This window comes from Mycosarcoma maydis, chromosome 7 (assembly GCF_000328475.2).
Source record: "Mycosarcoma maydis chromosome 7, whole genome shotgun sequence".
Classification (NCBI taxonomy): domain Eukaryota; kingdom Fungi; phylum Basidiomycota; class Ustilaginomycetes; order Ustilaginales; genus Mycosarcoma; species Mycosarcoma maydis.
In genome coordinates this window covers 46,878-71,164 of record NC_026484.1, presented here as the reverse complement: position 1 = coordinate 71,164, position 24,287 = coordinate 46,878, and the positions used below count along the sequence as shown (strand labels likewise).

Genomic DNA, 24,287 nt, shown 5'->3' with positions numbered 1-24,287 from the left:
GCTCTGTTCACGCTTGTTGTACAATTTGGTAAGTCCACTGCCCAAAACATTTGTGTCGAGGCAAGCTGTTCCACAGCGGTCGAGGATCGAAGCAGAGGAGTGTTGCCCTCAAACGGCAGTCTGGTTGCTGCGAATCTACCATGCGAGCCGCTGCTGCATTCAGCGAAGTCGGGTCAAGCAGCTTTTGCTGAAGGGCAGTGTTAGCGAGGTTGGTGATTGATGCGAGCCTGTCTGAAGAATTGGGTGTCATCGGCGCGTCCAAGTCCAAGGAGACCAACACTTTCGCTGATTTGCGCCCGGTGTCGGTCTCGCTTGGATGAAAACGATGACGAGGTGATGTGCAGCTGTCTCGTTCGGCAATGATGGTCCGAACGTGGCGACAATAACCTCAGGACGTATGCGAGGCGTGCCGGCGCCGACACCGGCATCACGGTCAGGTGGATAGACAAAAGGGAAACAGGCCAGAGCACACGCCGGCACGTTCGAGTGATGTCTTCGAAGGCGACTCATCTGAGCAAGGGGCTATGGTGCAGCGGGAAGCGTCTGGCGAAATGATTGCTTCGCTAATCTCAAGCGACGTAGGCGCGAAAGTGGTCTTGACGGCAAACTTGTCTTCGGGCCGACTTTGATCTCCTAGTCGTGCTCTAGACAAGTCTGAATGTTATGGGTCAAGCCAGGGGAGGAATGGTATGCATTTTGAGCTCTACGTAAGCGAACAAGCAAATCCTGGTTGTCGTCAAGGTAAATTAAGCCAACAGCACATGTGGCTCGTCAAAGCGCTGCGTGCGATCATGCCAGTTTGCGCTGTCCTTCAGACGAGGAGGCGACCAAGAAAGCCAATCGTGGATGCTGTTGTACATGCCTGTATCCGATATGCAAGGGTCGCTGCCCCTGTGGCAACCGTCTTTCTTTTGACATCGGTCACGCATCATCACGCATTGCACGACTCACGACTCACGATTAGAACGCGTCGAGAAGCGCCAAAAAGTGTTGGTCTCACACACCACCTCGCGTTCCGAAAAATTCCTTTTTGAATTTATTAGGCAGCGACCCCTTGCTTGTCGACATTGAACCAGGCAAAGCACGAAGCACTCCAGATCAACCAGTCACGCAGTGGCTCAGCTCTCCAAAGCCGTGGTCTGTCGTCCTTGATGGATGCTAGACATGCCTTTCGAGCGTTGTTACCGTCGCTCACGGCCGTTGGTTGGTTCCTGCTTTTCAGCCGTTCCCATGCCACCGCTTACCCCCTGGCTGCCTACTGCCTTCTGCCTTCGTATCGACGGAATCTACCGCGGGTCCCATTCGTTATTGCCAGATAGCATGATGACCCTGGGGTCGTGTCGTGTTCTTCTATCTCGCCTGAAGCCCCTGTTCTCTCAGACCTGCCCCGATCGATCGACACGACCTTTTCTGTCGATTCAAGTGGTGCTCACATCTGTAGAAAAGAGGACTATGACCCGAACAGAGCTCCACTTGACTCTGATCGCGAGACTGCAGGTCACCACCCCCTCGATCGTTTGATCACTGGAGGCGAAGCGGCATTCGTCGAGCTGTGCAGCTACCTTGCAGACAGCTCACGGGATTTGTTCCAAGCCAGACGGTGTCTCATCTTCTCTGACTTCCGGCGAGGTACATCTATCATCCGTCTGATACTCTCAACATGTCGTTGAGGAGGGAGCTGAAACGCAGGGGTCAAAAACCACCGTCGGTTCCCTGATTATGCATCACGAGGCTCGCCAATGCGGATCTTGAGATGTGCAGAAGCTGCAGCAACAGCCGCAAGTAACTTAACCATACGTTAAGAGCGCTTTGTGATCTGTCGTTTTTCTGCTCCTCGTGGCCCTCCGTTTGGCGATGCTTTGTTTCTGCTCTTGTCTGCAATCCTTCGTGATCGTTGGCTTCATCACGCCCTGCTGCTCCACTTCAGCCACGCACACATGAGAATGATCAGTCACTCTCTCTCCACAGCCGACGGGTACGGCCTGGCCAAGGTTTCTGCCAAGCCTCGCTTGTTTCTATCGCTATCGCTACTGGATCAGAACTGGACACGATTGACAATGCGATCGATTTTCTTGTCGCCTTGCTTGGCCACGTCCAGGAATTGGACGGATGCCTCTACAACGTACAACGTACAGTCTCTGTTGGAGGCGACAGGAGATTGCTTCCCTTAGCTGCTCCTTCAAGGCGATCTGCATCAAGCGGCGCATTGTGATTGTGGCTTTGTCGTAAGCTCACAATTGTGATTGTTCGTCGTGCGTGGTTCACAGTTGCTCTCAAAATCGTGTTGAATTGCCAACAACGCGAGGAGCTGAGTTTCTCGCCGCCGCGGTCGCTTAAGCGAGCAGAACGATTCACGAATCGTCCACGATTTTTGATTTTTGTTTGCAGTCCCATTTCTTGAAACCAATTTTTTTTTCGTGGCGCGTTCCTCCTCTGGCAACCTGGCGAGGCAGCGATGTCCAAGCCATACCCCTCGCGTCCCTCGATGCATGAAGGCATGCTGCATCGACGCAGTCAGTAGTCAGCATCCAGCAGCCAGCCGCCATCCGCTCTGCCGTGGTTTCATCCACACCCTATCAATTCTTTCGCTTTGGCTCTGCTGCCTCCCGTATCTGTCGCCTTGGTCCCCTTGCCTTCACAGTGGAAACTGACGTGGTGTGCAGGAAATATTGACCTCCCCGCAGCGATATGACCAAACTTAACTATAGGGGCAGAATTCATTGTGACTTGCTGCTCGTATCCCTGAAGCTGCTGTTGCACGTCTGCACTTACTTTTGATAGTTGGCGGGGCGGTTCAAGTTGGCTCCGTCAGATTGTTTCACTTGTCGATCCCGAATGGTTCCACCAGGCAAGCTTCTATGATGGACTTATACAGCAATGAGGACAGGCCAACTGCCGGTCAAGGCAATTCTCCTGCATAGAAGCCCTCTTTACGATGTGACATTCATTGACGTGACCCCTTGCACCTCTCATTTCTCGTCTTTTGACCTCGATTTGCACACTCTCTCCCCTCTCATGCACGCCTGCGCCATCGCAGCAGCAAGCACCCTTACCACCGCTTAGCCTGTCGCTTTGCAATTTGCTCGATACCACGGTCAGCTATCCCATCTCTCTGAGCTTGGTGGCTCAAGCCCCTTGCTCTTACGCTGCTTGACATTGCCGCCAGTGCTTCAGTCCCGTCCAAGCTGGGTCTCCCTAGTGCAGCGCCTTCCTTACATGTCTGCAGTTCATCGAACAAGCTCGTCTCGACGCAGTCACTAGGCCCAAATTTGCCGCCCTTGTTGTCACTTTGTTTGGTAAGTGGGAGGATTAACATCTGTTCCAAGCCCGACTGCTGCTTGAGACATTTCTGTGGTACACTCCATTCCACCTTAAAAGGGTACATGCTAGTCGTCGATCCCCTTTTGCCACTTCCTCGTTGTTCCTCATCTATTGGTTCCCATTCCGTCATCATCTCTACCTTTCGCTGATTGCTTCCGCATACCCTTCACGTATTCAGGACGTCGAATTATCAACGGCCTCTTTTCTAGCCTCCTCACCCCTCCATCGTCTTGCTGTCGTTTCCTTTCTCTCCTCTCCACTAATCCGTCCTTGTTCCCTCATTCAGCGTACTCTCGACCATCGTTTATTCTCTTGTCGTCTAATCGCTTCGTCACATTCTGACACCATTGCACTTGCTACACCGCTCTCACATCTCATCACTAGGCTGGCACATTTTTCAGCGTCTCAACTCAGCCCCGACCTCCTTTGAAAGACGTCGGCCACCAAAGCACCTTTTGGTCGAAACGTCAGGCTGCAGCGCACATGTCTACTGCCCAAACCAGCTCTCCTAAAGGGGACCTTCAACACCTCTTTCCTTCACCCACCTATTCTGATTCGACGCTGTCCTCCTCGTCACTCTTGTACACCCCAGACAACAACATGGTAAACGTGAAGCAGGAGTCGAGCGATCGCCTTCATCATGACCACACCTCCATTAGCGCAGCCAACGCTGCTTTTGCATCTGCCGCCAAGCGCAGCGACGCGAACACGACTGGAGATGCCACAGACGATCACAGCCTCTTGTTTGCGCACGATGCCTCGGGCATCATGGACGCAGACATGAGCGGTGATGCTCAGTCGCTCTCAGCCGCGCTCAACTTTGATCGCATTAACGCGGATATGCAGGTGGCCTTTGGAAATGGGAATGACAGCCTCGCTGTTAGCAGCAAGCGCCCCACCACTTCGCAGCCGAAGGGTGCATTTGGATCGATGTTGCATATCCGTGCTGACTCAAACTCGGGTCGTCGTCACAGCATTCAGACACTGATGCCTTCGGCGGATTCGAGCTCTTCATTGGCCGATTACGCCAGCTTAGTTGGCCCAAACGCTGGTGCTAGAAGCATGAGCATCTCTGTCGATGCTTTTGGCTCTTTCGCTTACTCTCAAAACATGCCAACAGACACGAGCGCGAACATGCAGAACGCCTCTGGAAACGGCTTCCTCATGTCGCCACCACGCCTCACGGTGAGCATGTCTTCAAGCAACAGCCCGACGCCTACTCCTGTTCAAGGCTTTGCAGAAGATGCCAAGCGACGTCGCACGTCCCAGGTCGATGCTACCCCCGAGCGCGCTGTCGATCACTTGACCCACCAGCAACGCTACCTGCCTCAACAGACGCCACCCAACATGTACCCCTACCAGCAACACGCGCACTTTTCGGTCGGATCTAGTGTTGATGGAGGGCTAGAAACTCCGGCGTCGGCACAGTCGACAGCATCGCCTTGCCGAGTGCGGCGTCTTTCGCTCACGGCTATGGACCGTGCCAACCACATTGCCAACCTGACCGCAAACCTTGCGTTGCCAGGGTTTAGCGGCGAACACCCGCCCAGGAGTGCGCCTCCACGTGCCCCGGCGGACGCCATGCAGAGGGCACAATCTCAGTCGTCCCTGATCAGGAAGGCCGCCGACGACAAGTCAACTCCGGCCAAGACAAGCGTTTCGGGCAATAATACCACGGGCGGCAACGCGACCCCGAGCGGCAACTCGAACGGCAAGAATCAGGATGTGTGGCCCGATGACGTCGAGGTCGCATTCTGGGAAGGTAAGTGTCATGATCATTGCAATATTCCGGATTCTTTGGCTACGAGCACCGTGTGCATGCATGCGCCATTCGCAAGCGCTCGTTGCCATACTTGCTTTACAACCATCGATTTGGCTTGCGCTGTTGGAAGTGCAATTAGCGCCAGCGAATCGCCGTCTTGCACGAGCAACTCTGAAAGGAACGCGCCTCGGCGGAATTTCAGTTTCCGAAAGTCGAACCAAGTCGAACGCGCGCGTGTAGCCGTTCAAAGTGCCAGTTTGACGATTTCGTTTTGTAATTGCCAAGACGCGCTTGCGCTTTTGGACTGCTTTGCTGGAGAACACCGAGCAGCCAAGAGTGACATCTCGATGTTGCTCCGAGGTGCTTGCATGAATGCATGCTTGAAGCTTGCCGCTGTCTCGCCCCGTTCTCCACCAGAACAGTGGTTGAGGAGGAGGACCTGGTGCTTCCGTGTGGTCCCTAGAAAGTGTTGCACACGCTCTAGAGACGCTGTTGTACTAACTCTACCTTTTACCATCTCTCTTGCTTTCTTGCTTTCTTCTCCTTCTCATACACTTTCTCACGACCACTCTCATCTCGACTCTTCTTCTCATTGCTTGACACTCGTACTGGCTCACGACCTGACCCAACAGCGCTTCGTCTCATACCCAAGCTTGGCCGTCGAAAGGTGTTGGTCCACGGCAAGCCTTGCGGTCGCAACGAGCTGATCGCCGACTATATCGAACGCAAGACCAACAAGGTGCGCACTCGTAAGCAAGTCTCGAGTCATATTCAGGTGCTCAAGAACATCCGAAAGGGAGATCCCGAGTTCCAACAGCTCATTGCCGAACCCACCACCGAAGAGGACTTCTACATTCCCGCTGGCGGTATGATGTACGCACAGACGCTTGCGGGCTACGGTTACGGCGGCCTTGGAGGCACCTATTCGCTCCTCCCGATGGACAATGCCAGCAGCGGTCTCCTCTCACCTTATACCCCGGGTCTCACTGGCGGTCAGGGCCTTGCCAGCCCCCTCTCGCCCGGCGCACCACCGTTGTCGGCAACACACGCCATCACTTCGGGCCTCAATGACCTTCACCTCCCTCAGCAGACCGGTGTCAAGGACACGAGCGGTAACACGCCATGTCCCATCCTTCCTGCTAGCTTCTCCATGTGGGTGCACTGCTCTTCCGGTGACGAGAAGCACGTCTACACCAACCTCAACCGCAACTCGATGACCACCTATGCCAACAACCAGACGTGCCTGCCTCCGATGACACTCGATTCGGTGCGTGTGGGCCACTTCCGATTCCCGCGTCTTGCCGAGATGTACCATCACATGCCCTGCCAGTTCCTCCACGTGCATGTGCCGCTGTCCATCCCACGCCATGACGTTATGATGCCACGCTACGACCACTTTAGCACGCAGCTCTCGTTGACATCGGCACAAGACTTGCGTTTGACCTCAGTGACCACGGTCTACTCACACGGCAAGCGTGTTTTGTCGCTGGTCGAGCCCTTAGAAGCTCCCCGAAGGATTTCGGGCAGGAATGGTGGTGAAACGAGCTCCACCAGCACTGTGGCCGGCGCCGAGGGATCCGACAGCAACGCCAACGCGCAGAGTGCCGATCAGAAGGTTCGAGCGCAGGAGGATGCGACCACCTCGACGCCCATCAAGAACAACAGCATTCAGCGCCGCGAAAGTGACGGCAGCGTCGCCTCGCTCAGCCCCGTGTCAGGCACTTCGAGCGGACCTGTTTCGCCTTGTACACCCTTGGACGCCAACAACGAGTCCAACAGCAGTTTTCGCCACCGATGGTGCCACCAGGCGCCGTTTGCTACCGACTTTTGGGCCGACTTCCTCAGTCGCAACCATCCTGTCAACGCATACGGCGGACGAGACGGTCTACAGTCGTTTGGCAAGGAACCAAGCGAGCGTGCTGCTCTTGGCATGGCTGTGTCGGGCGTCACGATCATCCAGGAGCTCGTTGTGGCGGGTGAGGGCGCTGCTGGAGCCTTGGCTGCTACGACTGGCCGCGAAGGTGCACCTGCGCTTCTCAACGACGCTGGTTCCAGCTTGAGCCCTGGAAGCAAGGTGGGCGACGTTGTCCTTGTCATCGCTTGGGACCTCGAGTGTGTCGAAGCGTTGGGCACCAACCCCGGCACCCCCACTGTTTCACTTCTCACTGCAGGCCCTAGCGCTTCGCCCATGGGTCGCGCCGCTCCTCTAATGTCTCCTCTGCTGCCCGCAGGTGCAGGCTTGCAGATAGGAGCGCACGGCTTGACGTCAATGCCGCCCAACGTTGGTGGTGCTGCTCAGCAATATCACGCCGCGATGGTGCATCAACCGCAAGCTCAGCTGAATACGCTCAACGGCGGAGCTGGCGCGCGTGGGTTTGCACATGCTCATCCGCCTCCGTCGGTGATTCATACCCAAGCGTCGCCGCAACCTGGGTTCGGCTTCCGTGCTTCTCCTCACGTGGAGGGATCGAACGCGAATCTGCAAGCACCGACGCTGCTACGCAAACGTGGCCTGTCGATGACCAAGCCCAACCTGATGGTCTCGATCCCGACAGCGCAGTCGTATCTGAACGCTCAGAGGATTTCGAACGACGCCATGCTGAGCCCACATCCACAGCTGTCGCCCGCGGTAAGCCCGACGCCGGCTGCGTGGGGCGCGATCCAGCAACGCGCTGTGCACACGCCGATCACGCCCTTCCCTCAGATGGGCGCCGGTCTGTGTGAGCCGCCGCCGCTCAACACGGGGGACGACGCGCGCATGCAGAAGGAGCGACTCGAGAGGCACTGGGCGAGTCAGTCGAACCCGCTCGCCAGTGCATTGCCCTCTCCGCTCGACATGGGCTTCAACCAGGCCGACGCTAGCGGTAGTTCGATGAGCTCGGCGAGTATGGCGGCAGCCGTGGATGGTCAGAGTGACTCTGCACTTGGATTGATGGTGCCGGGCGGCAACATGAACCATGGCATGTCGCTGCTCTCGCCTGGCGGATTCGATATGTGCGGCAAAATGGGCGTACACTCCGGGCTGGACTCGGGCAACAACAGCTTTGAGCATCTGCTCAACGAGGGCAGCGATCTGAGCAACGACGCCAGCACGCAGGAGTATCTCAATGGCCTCTTGGCGTCGATCGGCGTCGAGGGCCAGCCCTTTCACTCTTGAGCGCTTTAACTCTCTTAATTCTGTTTCTGTCGTTTCACACAAACCTGTTGCGTTTCAAGCGTAACCTTTCCACTTTGACGCCAAGCTGGCCATGCGAACGACCAAGTCCTCGTCCATGGCCGATGGCACATCTCGACTCTGTTTGTCAAGGGTTCTACATCATATTTTGCGTCTCTCTGCATTTGCTCTTCTCGTACTCGTATGGTTCTTATAGTTAGTCATTTCCTCTTTTCTCTCTCTCCCTTTGAATCGCGCGATCGTCATCATTACTGTATACCTAGCATCACATGCTCTATTTTTCGACAATCACGTTGTCTTTACACTAAACCATTTACGCGACGCGCTCAGCTTGTGCACACGCGCGCATGATTCGGGCGAGTCGTGAGTGCAAATATGTGATTTCGATCAGCTGCTGTTAGCTGCACGGTCCCAAAATCGAGGGTTCGTGGTTGTAAGGCGCACCCCAACCGGAAATCACACTCACGACTTACCCTCCTGTCTGTCTCACAGTCACGAGTAGTGTGTTTTTGTTTATTTAATACTCGTGACTGTGACTGGGAATGGGGCACAGGGACCGGTAGTTTTTTTTGTTTTTTTTTTTTTGTTTTTTCTGTTATTAATAACAAATCAATTCATTCGCGATTCCGGAATGAACGCAGTTGGCGGTCTCGATCAAGAAGCGGCAGCAGACGGCAGTGTAAGGAGCTGACTCTGGTGGAGTTGCACAACACACGGCTCAGTCACAGCAGCAGCGGACGAGGCCGATAGCTTAGCTTCTCCGCAAAAAATGACGCGCTCCCTGCGTACGGTACGGTCACTTACAGCCAACTTGACATGATCCTCATCGCCGACATCAACACCAACACCTTCACGCTTCTCCATCTACCACGTTCATCTTGTCCTAACTTGCTCTTCTTGTCTGAAAATCTCCCTGCATTTCGTCTCATTCACTCCACACAGCGCAGCATCACAACAACACAGCAACACAGCAACACAGCAACGCATCATCGTCCACCAACTCGATTTCAACTTCTAGTTCTACCTTGTCGTACACGTTCAGCATCTCGTAGCAGGCTACTGGCAGCTTCATCGTGTAAAGGTGATCTCACTTGCTTCCTCTTGACCCTGCATATTGCCCGTCTGCTTTGTCGTCTGTCTGCATACAGTAGGCCAACCTCACCGCCATCTTTCGTCTTGCTGCACTCTTTGCTTCGGCCATATCTCCTTTGCATCTTTCACTCTCCACCGCCGCGGGCCAAACCAATAACGGCACCTTTGTCAGCTCACTGTTAAGCTCGACGCTGCCCAGCATTATGGTCGGCAAACACTGCTAGACCTACCTCTCCCACATGACTTTCCCTCTGACCGCGTTCAGCACAGCCATCTCACTGGATTAGGTTTGTGTTTTTGGTATCGCCATGGTGTGTACGAACCGGACATGCACTGCACTCTCTCCTATTTCCCAGAATCAGTCCGTCGACGTCATCACAAAGCGGTTCACTCCCAAGATTGATGCTCTTCCCGCCTCGCGCTCCTCGGCTGCCAACACCACACGGTCCGCACTTCGAGCCAAACTCGCTCACGCCAGCTCCACCCTACTCCGTTCTCCGTCACTGTCTACCCGCAAGTCTTGTCCCACCGAGCTTCCGCTTGTCAACGCAATGCCCTTTGCTTCTAGGGAGATAGCGCAGGTCCGTGCCGGTCTCAAACGCAAGAAGGGCGCTCGAGAACAGCTCGGCGGAGTGGCTCATGAGCCCACCCAAATCAACAGGTCTTTCGAGAAACTTGAGGTGGAGGCTTCCACTGCAGACGGATCTCGCCGTATAGCTCCACGCACGCCTCGCAGGCGCAGCGGCAAGCAGATCCACATTGTGACTTCGCCCCACCTTCCTCGCGACAAGCCTTCCTCCTCTGCCAGCGAGCTGTCCGACTGGTCGTCCGTCGTTTCTACATCGCCAACAGCATCTCGGGTACCCACCTCAAGGGCTGAAGAGTCTGCTGCGGTCCAGCTGTCTCGTCCCGGCATTCAGACTCGACGATCGAGCCGCAACTCACTCTACAAAACACTGGATGGCATGACGCTCGAGGATAGCTTGGCATCCGTACGTAGTTTGGCCAGGTCCAGCAGATCTCAATCTCGGTCGGTGAGCCGGAAGAATAGCAATCTCAACGCAGGCAATGATAACGAGACCGGCTTTCCTTCTGCGGCTTCACACCGCATTGTCAGTGCACACAAAGTGCCTGACTCGGAGCTGAGCAGCGAGGCAAGCATTGACATGGACGACAAAGAAGCAGAGCAGGCACGTCTCGTCTCGTCCGCACCAACCTGGCAGCTCCATCGTTTGCGCAAGGACGAACTCGTGCAGCTCTGCCTTTCAGCTCGTGCTTGGGACGCCTCTCCCACCGACGCTGAGCTCGAGCTCGTGACCAAGCAGGATCTCGTCAATCAGATCATCACTTGCCGGTCCCGACTCGATCACTCTCGTTCCGACGAACTCCATGCGTCCACCACAGTGCAGCGACAGTCTCGCTCTGTTCGCAGCTCATATCACACGTACAAGCAGCGTTCCAATGACCTGCCTGACGAGCATGCAGATGAGAGCGACGCATTGTGGATGGCCTTGCCAGCTCGTGAATCTTTGCATCGCAGTGCCCGATCATCTCTTTGCGCTTCTCCTACCGGCTCGGCAGATGATGACGAAGCCGACCTGACCGATGCGTCCAACGAGGCAGGAGGCGAAGAGACCGAGGCCGAACCTCACGGTTCTCCCAGCAGCCGACGGCATATGGGCAGACCCTCACAAGCCCGTCTCAAGGCCTACGAGGGAGGCGCTCTGCGACGCATGGACTCGTCCACGTTTGACGAGTTCGAGCCTTCCAAAGCTAATCAGGCTCCGCGTCGTCAGCTGCGCGACAAGACAACCTTGCGAAATGGCGTGGCACGTCGGCAGCTCATCGGCAATGCCTCCGAAGCCATGTCTGCATCCACCTCTTCTTCCATCTTTGGAGGTCGCAGCTCGCGCGCTTCTAACACTTCGCATTCAGCCTTCGTGCAAAGGCGCCAACTTGGCGTCTTTGTCGCTTCGTCGCCCATTCGCACACGATCACGCACCGCTCGCCTTACCGCGGGTCTGCCATCAAGGCGAAAAGTGGGCACGCGCGTCGTCAGCGCTTCTATTGATGGCGCGTCTACAGGCCCCGATCCCATGGCAACGCCCAAAGTCGGCCATCGTCTGCCGCAGCGTACCAAGAAGTCGGTCAAGTTCTGTGCTGCCTCTCCTGGTCAACATGGCGAGTACGATCGGGATGAGTGGATGGAGGACCTATCCTCGGGCAGCGATGATGTTGCCGTCGGTCTGCAAACAAGATCAATCTCCCTGCTGCAAGATGAACATGAGCACACTGCGGTGCGGAACGCTCCGACGCGATGCAGTACGCGAAGAACACTCCGCACGAGGCGGTCGACGGCGGAATCGGAGGCAAGCTTCACTTTTCACCCGCCTCGCAGCCGCAGTGCCTCGTCGGAGGCAGCATCATCTGCTACCCAGGAGGACGATCTAGTCGCCGAGCGCGACGGCGATGTCGACATGGCCAACAGTGACCATGGCGACGACGATGTTGCGGCCACTCCGACCAAGTTCCGCAAGCTTCGCAACGGAAAGCTACGTCTAGTTGTTGGCGCATCGAATGGAGACAGCGACGTTCGTACGAGCGGTAACGAGCAACTGGGCGATGTCGACATGGAAAGCGCAGCTGAGCACGCAGACAGAAGTCGCGAGCAACGCACCGAATCTCCGGACAGCGACACAGCGCCATCGGAGGGTCTAGATAGTGTGATGGCTCAGCCTACGTTTGCGACGCTCACACGTCTGCGCAAGTCCGAACTGGGACAATTATGTCTTGACCGAGCGATCGACATGGATGGGGATGACAAGAAGGCAAACTTGATCAAAAAGTTGCTGGATTGGTTCCAGCTCTCGGAGCTCGATGCGGCGAAGAACGCGGATTCTGACGCGGACGATGGCGACGAAACACAATCGGACATTTCGAATGCCACCGCTGTGGCTCAAGACGATCAAGCTCAGGCTGGCCAACGCACTCCTACTAGGCGACGGAACACGCGGGCTACAAGCAACGCACACGCTTCGGCAACCGACAGCGATCAGCCCTTGTTGCTGCGTGCACGCAGCACGATGGTGTCTTCGGAAAAGCTGCTCACACCTCCGCTGACCTCGAACAACGAAGAGGCGGCTGCGCCGCAAGTGGGAGATGGTGTTGACGAGCTCAACGGTCTGGACCTAGAAAGCCTCAACCTGACGGACAAGGAGATTGCACCGTCCAAGCTTGAGAAGCTGGAAAAGATCGGCTCGGGCGGGTTCAAGGATGTGTATGTAGGCAAGTATCGCATCTCGAAGACGCGCGTCAACAAGGTGGCTATTGCCGACATTCGCGACCAGCTGACCGAGATGGACATCAAGGAGCTTAGCCTGCTACGTGATCTGCGCCACGAAAACATTGTGCGTTTCATCGGCGTCAGCATCCCCGAGGACCCGCGCCATGTTCCTTGTATGATTGTCAGTGAGCTGTGCTCGAATGGCGATCTATTTGACTATATTCGCAACACGGCGGCGCCAAGCGATGCCGAGGTGTTCCGCATCCTGCTCGAGACGGCGCGTGGGCTCGAGTATCTGCACACGCGGACGCCAGCCATCATCCACCGTGACTGCAAGTCGACCAACGTGCTCATCACGCGACGCAAGACGGCCAAGATCAACGACTTTGGGCTGGCACGCGTCAAGAACACATCGCGATCCATGATGCGGTCGTTGGTGGGGACGGTCAACTGGCAGGCGGTGGAGCTATGGGTACCCAAACCGCAATACAACGAAAAGGTGGACGTGTGGTCAGCGGCTATGACGTTCTGGGAGGCGCTGCAGTGGCACCAGCCCGAGAAAAAGTATCCGTTCCAGGGCATGAACGAGCATCAGATCTACCAGGACGTGGGTCAAAAGAGGCAGCGTCCCTATACTGGCTTCATTCGACGTCAGTTTGGTGACGAGATTGTCGACCTTCTAGATCGCATGTGGGATCAGACGCCCAAGAATCGGCCGAGCATGACCGAGGTTTGCAACGAGCTCGAGTCGCTGATCCAGATGAAAAAAGATGCAGCGGCAGCCACAGCAGCAACAGCGGGCAGCTCGATCCGCTTCAGAGCTTGATACAGAGCAAATACATATACACATAGTTTGAGTTTTCGCTTCATCTCCTACCTTGCATATCTTTAGTTCCATACTCGCACTTGCAACTGTATCTTGATCACACTCCTCTGTTTTGACTCGGGTTTCCGACTTGGGCTTGCACCACGTTGTCCCAGAGGTGTGTGCAACAGCGACTCGTGATGTGTCGTGGTCGGCCCTACCTTTCCAAGCACCAAGGTCTGCGGCTTCGAGGGTGTTTTGTGAGGCATGCGTGGTACACGCTCGTGACGCAACGTGCAATCACGAATTTTCGGCAAGTGGTTAGATCGAAGGCGTGAGACAACTGAGTCACGAGTTGAGCGCACACGGCTCGCGGGCGTGCGTCAATTGCGTCCTGTCGGTTGTGGACCGAAAAGCGCCTTCACGAATCACGAATCACGAATGACACGTGTAATTTTTGGAGGAGAGGACTGAGTCGGACGAGAAGAAGAAATGAAGGCGGGCGGTAAGCGTTGGATTCGTGATCAAAGCGAGTTGTGGTCGTGTCACGGTCCAATTGGTGATTCGTGAATTTTGGACTCAGGCCCTGCAAGGGGTGAAATGTGAATGGATCGTCGAGTGGCTCTTTCTCAACCATCACAGCTGGGACTTGGTGTTTGCAGTTGAAACGATCAGATTGTTACGCCATAGCATTGTACCACCAACATCCGACAAAGTTATCCAAGGCACATTCTATCTGCATCCGAGGCAACTGCATCAAGACCAAAACACAAACAGCTCTCGAAAAGCCTAGCCGACACACTGAAGCGTGCGCAGTCAATACGATGGCGCTTTCCATCTTTGTACCGATTGGGTATGTGGCCACACTGGTAGTGTCGATGCTGGTGTTCTCACGCATCTATCGACGACGATCAGCGCTAAAGTTGGCCAAGTCGTACCAACCGTGGTTTGGCGAAGGACACGAAGCACGCGACATTTACCAGACGCTGGTAGCCGCAGATCCGCCCGCGCCGGAAGAGGTGCTCAAGGCGGCGCTGCTGAATCGAGCCATGACAGACGTTCGCAGAATCATGCGTATGCGCGATGACAAGCAAGCTCTGGCAACACTGCTCCAAAAAGGATCTATCGGCGACGAAACCATGGCACGATTTACATTGGCGGAAAAGGAGCTAGAAGCCGAGATCCTCGATGTGGTTTCGGAGGCCAACACGTTTAGAGAAGGATGGGGACAACTCATCTTTCCAACTGCAAGCGAGATGGTGGCGCACTTGAAGCACAAAGAGATCTACTACGACATTCAGCGTCAGCGTGCGGCCGAGGTCAAGACGCTCCAAGATCAGGGATTGCCGGTACCCAAGCCAACAGTGGAGCTGCCACCGCTCGTGACACCACCTGGAACCAAGATCGAGATTCAACGAGGTTCGCAAGGAGGTCCCGATGCGCCTGGAGCACCAGGTGCACCTGATGGTCCTGGTATCAGCCTGCCGATGACAGGATCGGGTGCAGATGCTAGGGTAACACTTCCAAACGGCCAGCAGATCCATCCGGCGCAATTGGCGGCTCTGATGCAAGGTCCACTGCCACCCAACCTGCCACCGCAGCAGGTAGCAATGCTGATGCAAGCGCGTGCACAGCTACAGGCGTTGCAAGATCAGGCTCAGGCTCAGGCTCAGGCTCAGTCGCAACAACAACAGCAGCAGCAGCAGCCGTCAAAAGGGACAACGGAAGCGACTCAAGCAGCAGTGGCCGTCCCAGCATCGGCGCGCGACGGCGCGGACAGTGCGCCTGCTGCAGTGAGCAAGACAGCGACGGTCGAGGATGACGATGAAGCATAGGCAAGCCGAAAGACCGATGACGACTCACAGTTGGTTGTTCGGGCGAGTTCCCATGTCGATCAGAATGACTGCTCGCAACAATTGAAGGTGGATCTAGAGCAAATGAAGTTCTACTTTGTACCGACGTGAAATGATGGAGCGAGTGGGTGAGTTGGCACACTTGATACGACGAGCCTGATTCGACACAAGAGGTGTACCGAGAGAGGCGCAAGTTGTGTGCTGTTGCTGAAATGCAACGACATACCGAATGAAACATATTGGGCTATTCACGATTGCGGCGTACGCACTGACTGCGGCGAGCAAGCGATGTTGGCTGCCCGAATGAGAACGAGGACAAAAACCAGAATCACAGATCACGAATGGGATTCACGATTTACGAATTGCTGCCCACACTCCCGACTCATTTGAGTCACGAGTCGGAGTCGAAATTTATGGTAATTTGACGTGCAATCGTGAATAAGACTCGCTGACTGGCGCCGTGGATCTCTACCTGTCACTCGTGAATGTAAGAATCTGTCGCGGCTAGTATTACATAGAAAGACCGAGATGCGGATGACAGTCACGAGTGTCCTGACCAGGTGAGCGGTTGATTACGGATGGTGATGCAAACATGCCTTGACGATGCACATTGCATGGCGCAACTTGTTGGTGCGGAACTCAGCATGAGCTCGCGCGATTAAGGCTCCTGTGTTGACCAGCAGTCGGAGCGCTGGTGGGAGGTTGCAACAAAGGTTTGATAAGAGCATCCTACGCCGCGACTGGCGACTTGACGTGGGTCGCGGGCTGAAATCGTAGACTATCTCGGTACCATTCGTGATGCATCCCACAAGTTGAGCAAACAAGTACTCGAACACGATCCATACTCATGAAAGAGACGCCTCGGACTCACAAAGGAATCACGAATGAGTAGAACGTGTATATATATAAGGTTGAACTGAGTTGGTTAGGTTGCGGTATGATACGTTGAGCATCGAAGTTGTAGGCTCGAGCTCTACTCTCCAATCAAAACCATCGCTGCGACATATCAACAAGCCTCCAACACGCGGTATAAGCACATACGAGCATTTGCAAGCGTCAAGGTGTGTCTGGCACAAATCACCAAGCAAAAGCAATTAATTAGGCGTCACAAGCCATATATTAGCCGATTCATGATTCAGCGACGTTACTGTGTAAGCAGCCAACAAGACGCAAGACGCAGAACGGTCACTCACCTGGTCGAATCAAGATAGTTATGGTAATCAAGCGAGCGACTTAGCCGCCCTCGAATAATCAGCCGAATCTGAATCACGAATCACGAATAGCCGCGACACGCGAATTTGATTACTTTTTACACACACGCACCTAGTGTTAGCACCGCAGCTGCAGCTTCACCCTTCACGCTTGTTTTTTGGCGCACACACGCACCGCACACACACACACACACGCACACACGCACGCACGCACCGCAAACTCACATTCGTGGTAGATTTTGTCACGTGTAAGAATCGTGAATCGAGAATCACAATCACGAACTAAGTTAGCGTCGGTTCGCTGTCGCTGACCCTTTGTGATACTCTATCGCACTCATCACTCACCACTCTTTTCCTCACGTCATTAGTCCTCTATCCATCACACCCTTCATCTCATTCTCACCACCACCATCACCACCGTCATACCCCGCGGCTCGCTTCGTGTCCCTACAGCGATCGCTGTTATCGCTCATCGGCTGCCCCACTCTGAAACGTTTCGATCCATCAGCCTCTCTACCCACTCAGAATTTCATCTTGGTCGGTTTGTCCCACCGTTCCCCAGCCAACTACTCGCTTTCTTTTTCTCAACGCTTTCATTTAGCTCCACCGGTCTTGCTCCGAGCTCGCTCCTTGCCCGCCATCTGCGCCGCTTTCAGTGCTCATTCAACCTGCACCCTCGATCCACTCGCATCGTCGTAATCATCACCAATACCATTCTTGCCTTGCGCGCGTTCTACCCCACCCTTGGCCTTGGACGCTTTCTTTGTCTGCGTCCTAGTACAACCACGCCAGCTAACGTACATCTATCATTCGCCGCACTTGTCACGCACACACCTGCATCCATGCTACCCGCCTTTCGCGCCCTCGACCTCCAATCACGCTGCTGACCATTCAGCTCGAGTCGTTTGCGCTCCTAGCATCACCCCTCTCTCCCCCTTCTCAGGGCTCTCAGCACGCTTTCGCTTCCCACTGCCAATTGCTCACAGTCTCATCATGACCTCGACTTCTGCTGCCGCCCTCGGCAACAGTCTGCCTTATACACGCACGTCTCAACCGCGTCTCGCATATGTCCCTGCGTCTTTCGATGATCCAACTCCTAGCACCGGAGACGACTCGGACGAACCATCGTCCTTCTTTGTGCGCGCTCTCTACGATTTCGAATCCAACGACGCCAGCTCGCTCTCCTTCTCTAAGGGTGCGCTCATCGAGGTACTCACTCAGCTCGAATCCGGTTGGTGGGATGGTCTGCTGGACAACCATGTTCGAGGTTGGTTTCCTTCCAACTATGTTGAGCCCATCTCGGATCACGAAGCTGAGCTCGAGCTCATCTCCCGCGCACAGATGCACGCACAGTACAGTTTGGGCCTCTCGCCTCATCTTTCCGCCGACTCGGATTCCTTCTCACGTCTCGGCCTCGGCGCTGGCTTTGATGGGCTCCAAGCGCTCATCAAAGGTGACGGCATCGGAAACAGCGACGCCTTCAGTCAGCTTGCCGAAGCTGCCATGCTCGATCCAAAGAGACGCATCTTTGATCCAGCTAGTCCCCAACTCGCTCACACACCTGTCTTGCAACTTCCAGACGCATCCCCCTATCGACGCGACACATCCTCACTAGCATCAACATCTTCTCGATCCGCCATCCCTGAATACCCCCGTGCCTCTTCCTCCTCGGCCTCGGATCAGATGCTTGCCTTGGAACGCGAACGCTCCAGAGCCGCTTCCGTCTCAAATCCGCTTCAGCCCGATTCCGCGGCGTCCACTTCCTTAGCTGCTGCTGCCGCTGCTGCCGCTGCCAGACCTAGAGCTGCCACGGGCTCTCAAGCCGATACCTCTCCCTCTGGCGATGTTTGGGTTTTAAAGACTTCTCAGCGAGGACACACCGTCTTTTACAATACCCGCACTGGAGCCACTTCGGCACAGGTCCCCCCAGATACTCGCTCTACTCACAACGACACTGCCGTATTCTCGTCACCCACCAGCAGATTGCAGCCGCAACCCATGATTCGCACCACCTCGTCCGACCAAAACAGCTCGGCCGACTCTCGCAAGGACCTCTACGACTCGAGTCACCTCGGTCCAGAACGAAGCAGACCCACATCCCGAAATGCCAGTGCAGAGTCGCGCCCCTCTTCCGCCAACAGCAGCAACACAGCCATCTTTCACAACGGCACCGCACCCGTTCGAGCGCCAAGTTCCAACACGGCCGATCGCATGCCCGACCTTACCGCCGTGCCCAAACCTTGGAGGGTGCGATTGACCGACGACGAAAAGTACTTTTTCTATGTCCATCGCTCCACCCACGAGATTCGTTGGAACCATGCCGATGCAAAGACGAAGCTGACCATTCTCTCCAACGTCACTCCTCGCAGCCGTTCGCCTCGACACTCCACCATCCCGGCAATCGCGCCTATCGAACACAGCAGAGGCGCGCCGAATCTGGGCGCTGGCCTCAACATCACCCAGGGCGTCTCAGAGCTTCAGCTCGGATCGGACGAATCCGATATCGACGGCGATATGAATCCACATCTACCCGGCAAGCCACCCAAGCCGTCCTCTTCCAGACATGGCCGCCATCGCGTTGGCAGCATAGCATCTACTCTGGCTGCCCTCGCCAATCACGCCGTGCTTTCATCACCCAAGATCTTGCCTTTCTCCTTGCTACACGAGGAAACCTCCGCCTACGAAATGCAGAAGGCGCTCCAGCCACCTCCTGTGCCGCCTGTCAGCTCCCTCGTTCGACGCGCCAATGAACTCATCCGAAACTTGGCCGCCATTGCCACCGAGCAAATCGGCACCAATGGTCTGGCACAGGCGGATGTCTCGGTCTGCAGCGCCGACGGCATCTACCTGCCCAGATTGGCGTATGCTACTGCCGACGTGGTAGCTGCTATCCGCGAGGTGCTCTATGCCACTGGCTCACTCTCGCTCTCGAGCAGCGATGTGGCTTCCGTCTCCAAGCTTGTCGCCGTACCCATGGCTTCAAGCGATATTCCAAAGTCCCTCTCCGATACCGCCCATGTGACCAAAGACGTCGACCTCAACTTGTACTCTAAGGTGCTCGACACACTTTGCACTTTGACCAATGGCTCTGATCCTTCTGACTTGCATGTCATTGGCGTCAGCCAGAAGGATTCGCTTGCACCAACGCCGGGGTCCCTGCATCTGGTCGCACGCAAGCTCAACGCTGTCGTGTCCAAGCTTGTCCTCTCCTCGCGCCAAGTCATTGATCACACCGTCACCCTAGCTTCTTCGCCTACGTCCGGCATGGAAAGTACCATGACCGATCTCGACGCCGACGTCTTTTCCAAGCTCTACCAATGCAGACAACGATTGCGCGAAGACGCACTCGAGCTCGCGCGAACGCTTCAGAGTCTCGGCACGGAAGCCGAACGCTCGCGAAGCACCGCCCTTGGGGCACCTTACAGCCGTGGGTGGTTGCGCAGGGTAGAGGGCAGCCTAGAGAGCGACTTGGGCCTCAACGGTGTTGGCTCAACATCCTACGGCAGCGGAATGGCCGCAGGTTGGCTAGGCAACGGTTTCGTGCTTCCTTCCAAGTGCGAGACCGCTCTGATGAAAGCGGAGGGCAAGGGCGCGCGAAGCAATCCCTTTGATCAGCGCAGAGATGTGGAATCGGCGGTGGTGCGCGGTTTGCTAACGTTGCGACGCATCCCTGAAAAGCGATTGGATCAGCAGATGATTCAGCAGCTACAACAAGCGCTCATCCGGCTCGAGGCTCAGCCAGGCAGCAGCGTGGCTACCTCTGCCTTGTCGGTGCTGTCCCAATATGGCGCCCTTGAAGCTATGATCGAGAGCATCGATCTAGCCTCAGGCCTCGACGTCGATGGCCCTCATGCCAAGGAGGCCAAATCCTCGTCCATCAACGAGCGCAATGCTGCGAATGCGGTCAAGGCGCGCGACCTAATGCGTCGCTTTGTGGTCCTTAAACAGATCGCGTATGACGCCTCAGGCTCCCTCTTCCTAGCTGTACAGGAGTACGGCAGCTCGGCCCCGGTCGTGCAAAAGCAGACAGTTAAGCTGGCCAAGCTGTCTGCAGCGGTGGTCAAGACGCTTCAAGAGATCGCCAAGGTGGGCGAAGAGCAGCTACGCGACGCCTCGCCTTTTCTCGGTGTTCGCGCTTCGCCGAACGGCTCTGAAGATGGCATCATTCTGCCTTCCACGGGCGTCTTTTCACGCAGGGTCAACACCACCAGCAATGGTCTTCACGAAGAGCTCGACGAGATGGCCCGCTACCATAAGGCCAACGATGACGAGCCAGAGGAAGAGGCCGAATTCATGTACTTGGGCCCTGGCATCGCTGTCCCCAATGGACCAAGGGCCAGGTCCGGCAGCCGTGCGACCTCTGTGTCGACGTCCAACTCGCCTGTCCCAAGCTTGGCTGCCGGCCGACTGGGACCGATGCAAGCTTCCAACAACCATCGCCAGCGATCCACTTCTGTTACCACGGGCGGCTCGGTGCGTTCACTGCAGTCGTTCACAGACACTTCAGGGCGGATCGTCAGTCGTCGAGGTACGCTGGGCGACGACGCACCTCTGACGCAGACCACGACGCACGATAGCGAACACAGCGCTGGCACCGGCATTACAGCGCCATCGAGTATGTCCCGACGCAAGGAGGATGAGGTGCCGTGGTTCCTCGAGCCCGACTACATGGGCGATGACATTGTGATTGCTCAGGACGGCTCGGTCAAGGGGGCTACACTCGAGGCGTTGTTGGCGCGTCTGACGATGCACAATTCGTTTGACGCATCGTTCAACAACACGTTCCTGATGACGTACCGCTCGTTTACGACGACGCAGACGCTGCTGGATCTATTGGCGCAGCGATTCCGCATCCTGCCGCCGGAAGGGCTCAGCGAGGACGAGCTGGCGCTTTGGACCGAGAAGAAGCAAATTCCGATCCGACTTCGGGTATTCAACGTACTCAAGAGTTGGCTCGAGATGCACTTTTACGAGGGCGAGGATGAGCCGTACCTGGACCAGGTTCGACGCTTTGCGGTCGAGGAGATGGGCGAAGCGCCGGCGATGAAGGCGCCTTCGCAGCATCTGCAGAGGTTGGTGGAAAGGAGGCAGGGCGAGGGCGAGCAGATGATCCGCAAGATGGTACTGCCGAACTCTGCGCCTGCGCCCATCTTGCCCAAGAATCTCAAGAAGCTCAAGTTCCTCGAGATCGACGCGCTGGAGATGGCCAGGCAGCTGACGCTGCTCGAGTCGAGATTGTACAACAAGGTCAAGCCTGCCGAGTGCTTGGGGCTCAAGTGGACCAAGCCGGGCAATGACGTGCATGCCAAGGGCATCATGGACAGCATCACCACGCACAACCGCATCTCGGCGTGGGTGGCCGAGACGATCTTGCAGCAGGAGGATCTGAAGAAGCGCGCGGCGCTTATCAAGCACTTTATCAGCATTGCCGATCGGTGTCGTGCACTCAACAACTTCTCGGGCATGTGGGCCATCGTCTCTGCGCTGTCCACAGCGCCGATCCATCGGCTACGACGAACGTGGGACGCTGTCTCGCAGAAGTACGTGCTGGTGTTTGAATCGCTGGAGCAGCTCATGTCGGCGTCACGCAATTGGGCCAACTACCGCGAGATGATCCACAAGCTCAAACCGCCGTGTGTACCGTTTTTGGGGCGATACCTTGGTGACCTCACCTTCATCGAGGATGGCAACCGGGATCGACTCAAGGAGAACGACCAGCTGATCAACTTTGGCAAGCGACAGAAGACAGCCGAGGTGATCAGGGAGATTACGATCCATCAATCTACCCCGTACAACCTTGCCGTCGTCCCGGCACTTGAAAAGTACATTGAGGCAAATCTGGTAGATGCAAGGTCTGCCGATGACTTGTACGAGCAGAGTCTGCTGCTCGAGCCGCGCGAGCGAGAGGACGAGAAGATTGCGAGGTTGTTACAGGAGAGTGGATTTTTGTAGGCGTGGCTTAGCTGCACAGTCACGAGTCATGCAGTCGTGAGTACGATGAGTGAATTGCGTATGTGATAGAGTGTCGAGGTGTGATTGAGCGCCAAACTTGAAAGGGAATCACGAATGGAGGTGGTGAGGTGAGCTGCGGCGTGGTGGAGGACGACGAGTTTGGGCGAGCGCGTTGATGTGTTGGACCTGCTGGGTATCGGGGAAGGCGATATTCCAGTAGCCGTCCGGGGTGGTTGCGCGTGGCAAGGTGGATCGATGCCGACTAGAAGCGATGCACGATGTGTCGCCTTGGCGTTGAGGCTGGGTAGTGGGAGGGTTGAGTTGGTTGAGATGCGTGTAGAAGAGCGAGCAGTCGGGACAGGACGAGGCGATGAGTGTTGGACGCGCAACGCGGTTTCGGATCGGCGTCGAGTCGATGTGTGCGCCAGCAGTGCGGTGATGATCAAGGCATGTGCGAGATGTAGCGCCAGCCTGAGCGAGATGTCGTGGATGCTGACGGTGGACAGCACCGGTAGGTTGACAGGCGGTATCAGAGGCAGAGTTGGGTGTCTCGGGATGGCATGGACGCTGCTGGTGGTTGCGCTGCTGGTGGTTGGTACCGTTCGCATTGCAGTCGCTCTGCTGATGCGATACGTGTGCAGATATCACCTCGTTCGTCGCGCGCTGTACGTTGCTTGCTTGGACTTGTCGGTCGTCTTGACCTGCCTCGTTTACGCTGCTGTCTTGGTCAACCTCGCCGACTTGTTCTCGCGACACGATACCAGCATCCAGCCAGATGCGTTTTGTCTGTTCGTCCAACTTTGCTACCATGCTGTGCAATGCACTCTGGCGCATGTTGGCGTGCTCGGTAGGTGTGCGCTTGGACATTTTTGCGCGCGAAGCGCGTCGTTGACGTTTGGCCAACGAGTCGAGCCACCAAGCCTTGAATGCCTTCCACGCCTGCCGGTCTCGCGTATGCTGTGCGACTTGTTCGCGCAATGCGGCGAGCTGCGCTTGCAGCTCCGAGCATGAACACGAACACGAACATTGCGCGAGCAGACGCGGTGGAGCGCCAGACGCATGCGTGGGCTGAACTGGTGCACGCAACGCCATCAGTGGCGACCTCGGTGTAGTGGTGCGGACAGTGTGCACAAGCGTCTCGATGCGCTTGGTCGAGCTGCGCAGCTCAGCCAGCGTTCGCTCCAGCAATGCCCCCGCGTCCGTGTCCGTGATGCCACGATCAGAATCAGCATTACCACCATCCCTGCACCCACGTATCGCATCCCCCCGTTTACGCTTGAGTCCACTCATCCTTCCATACACGTACGATACCTTGAGCCGTTCGTCTCGCCACCAGTACAAGTGAGTTGGTATGCTTCTCACAGCTGTCGTGCGGACGTGTGACGTGTGATGGTCAATCTGAGCAACTCCTGCAGTTCGTGATTCGTGATTGATTCGTGGTTGCGTGAAGCTCAGTCAGAAAATCCAATCGGATCCCAACCCAACATGAACCCAGCTCGCGAGCAACTCACGACTCTGCCTCCACACCAACACTCTCGTGTCTGTCACTTTTCTTCCATTCACAGTCTGTGAATTCGTCAGTCGTGACTGTAACACGGTAAGTTACTTGTCAATTCACGATTGTGGTCTGTGATCCCCAGACCGCAAAATCGCACGCTCTCCAACATGGTGCATGTGCTTCGCAGTCAGAAAGTTTGCACGAGAACGCACTCACGACGTGCTTTGCATAGCGTCTGCTCAGTTAGCCATGGTCTCACCCACTACACACACAAGAGCGCATAGCGAAAGTTACACCCGACTCGATTGACAGTGTACGCGACGGAAACCGCCACT

General features: G+C 55.9%; 6 protein-coding genes across 6 annotated transcripts; 4 read left to right on the top strand and 2 right to left on the bottom strand.

Moving 5' to 3' along the window:
* Positions 1 to 2,035: 2,035 nt before the first annotated feature.
* On the bottom strand, positions 2,036 to 3,385 carry UMAG_02836 (uncharacterized protein; the record flags this gene model as incomplete). The annotated part of the gene is made up of 4 exons (XM_011390976.1): positions 2,036 to 2,113; positions 2,134 to 2,500; positions 2,773 to 2,853; positions 3,054 to 3,385. 4 exons carry the CDS (start codon positions 3,383 to 3,385, stop codon positions 2,036 to 2,038), a joined length of 858 nt encoding a protein of 285 aa, XP_011389278.1.
* Positions 3,386 to 3,804: 419 nt separating this feature from the next.
* On the top strand, positions 3,805 to 8,240 carry UMAG_02835 (uncharacterized protein; the record flags this gene model as incomplete). Its single annotated transcript, XM_011390975.1, has 2 exons — positions 3,805 to 5,083; positions 5,716 to 8,240. 2 exons carry the CDS (start codon positions 3,805 to 3,807, stop codon positions 8,238 to 8,240), a joined length of 3,804 nt encoding a protein of 1,267 aa, XP_011389277.1.
* A 1,418-nt stretch (positions 8,241 to 9,658) lies between these two features.
* Positions 9,659 to 13,459, top strand: UMAG_11477 (uncharacterized protein; the record flags this gene model as incomplete). Its single annotated transcript, XM_011391233.1, has 1 exon — positions 9,659 to 13,459. One exon carries the CDS (start codon positions 9,659 to 9,661, stop codon positions 13,457 to 13,459), a length of 3,801 nt encoding a protein of 1,266 aa, XP_011389535.1.
* An 803-nt stretch (positions 13,460 to 14,262) lies between these two features.
* Positions 14,263 to 15,273, top strand: UMAG_02833 (Sec63 complex subunit SEC66; the record flags this gene model as incomplete). Its single annotated transcript, XM_011390974.1, has 1 exon — positions 14,263 to 15,273. One exon carries the CDS (start codon positions 14,263 to 14,265, stop codon positions 15,271 to 15,273), a length of 1,011 nt encoding a protein of 336 aa, XP_011389276.1.
* Positions 15,274 to 17,495: 2,222 nt separating this feature from the next.
* Positions 17,496 to 22,454, top strand: UMAG_11476 (uncharacterized protein; the record flags this gene model as incomplete). The annotated part of the gene is made up of 1 exon (XM_011391232.1): positions 17,496 to 22,454. The coding sequence occupies one exon, from the start codon at positions 17,496 to 17,498 to the stop codon at positions 22,452 to 22,454; it is 4,959 nt and encodes a 1,652-aa protein (XP_011389534.1).
* Positions 22,455 to 22,562: 108 nt separating this feature from the next.
* UMAG_11475 (uncharacterized protein) lies at positions 22,563 to 23,744 on the bottom strand (the record flags this gene model as incomplete). Its single annotated transcript, XM_011391231.1, has 1 exon — positions 22,563 to 23,744. One exon carries the CDS (start codon positions 23,742 to 23,744, stop codon positions 22,563 to 22,565), a length of 1,182 nt encoding a protein of 393 aa, XP_011389533.1.
* Between the last annotated feature and the right edge of the window lie 543 nt (positions 23,745 to 24,287).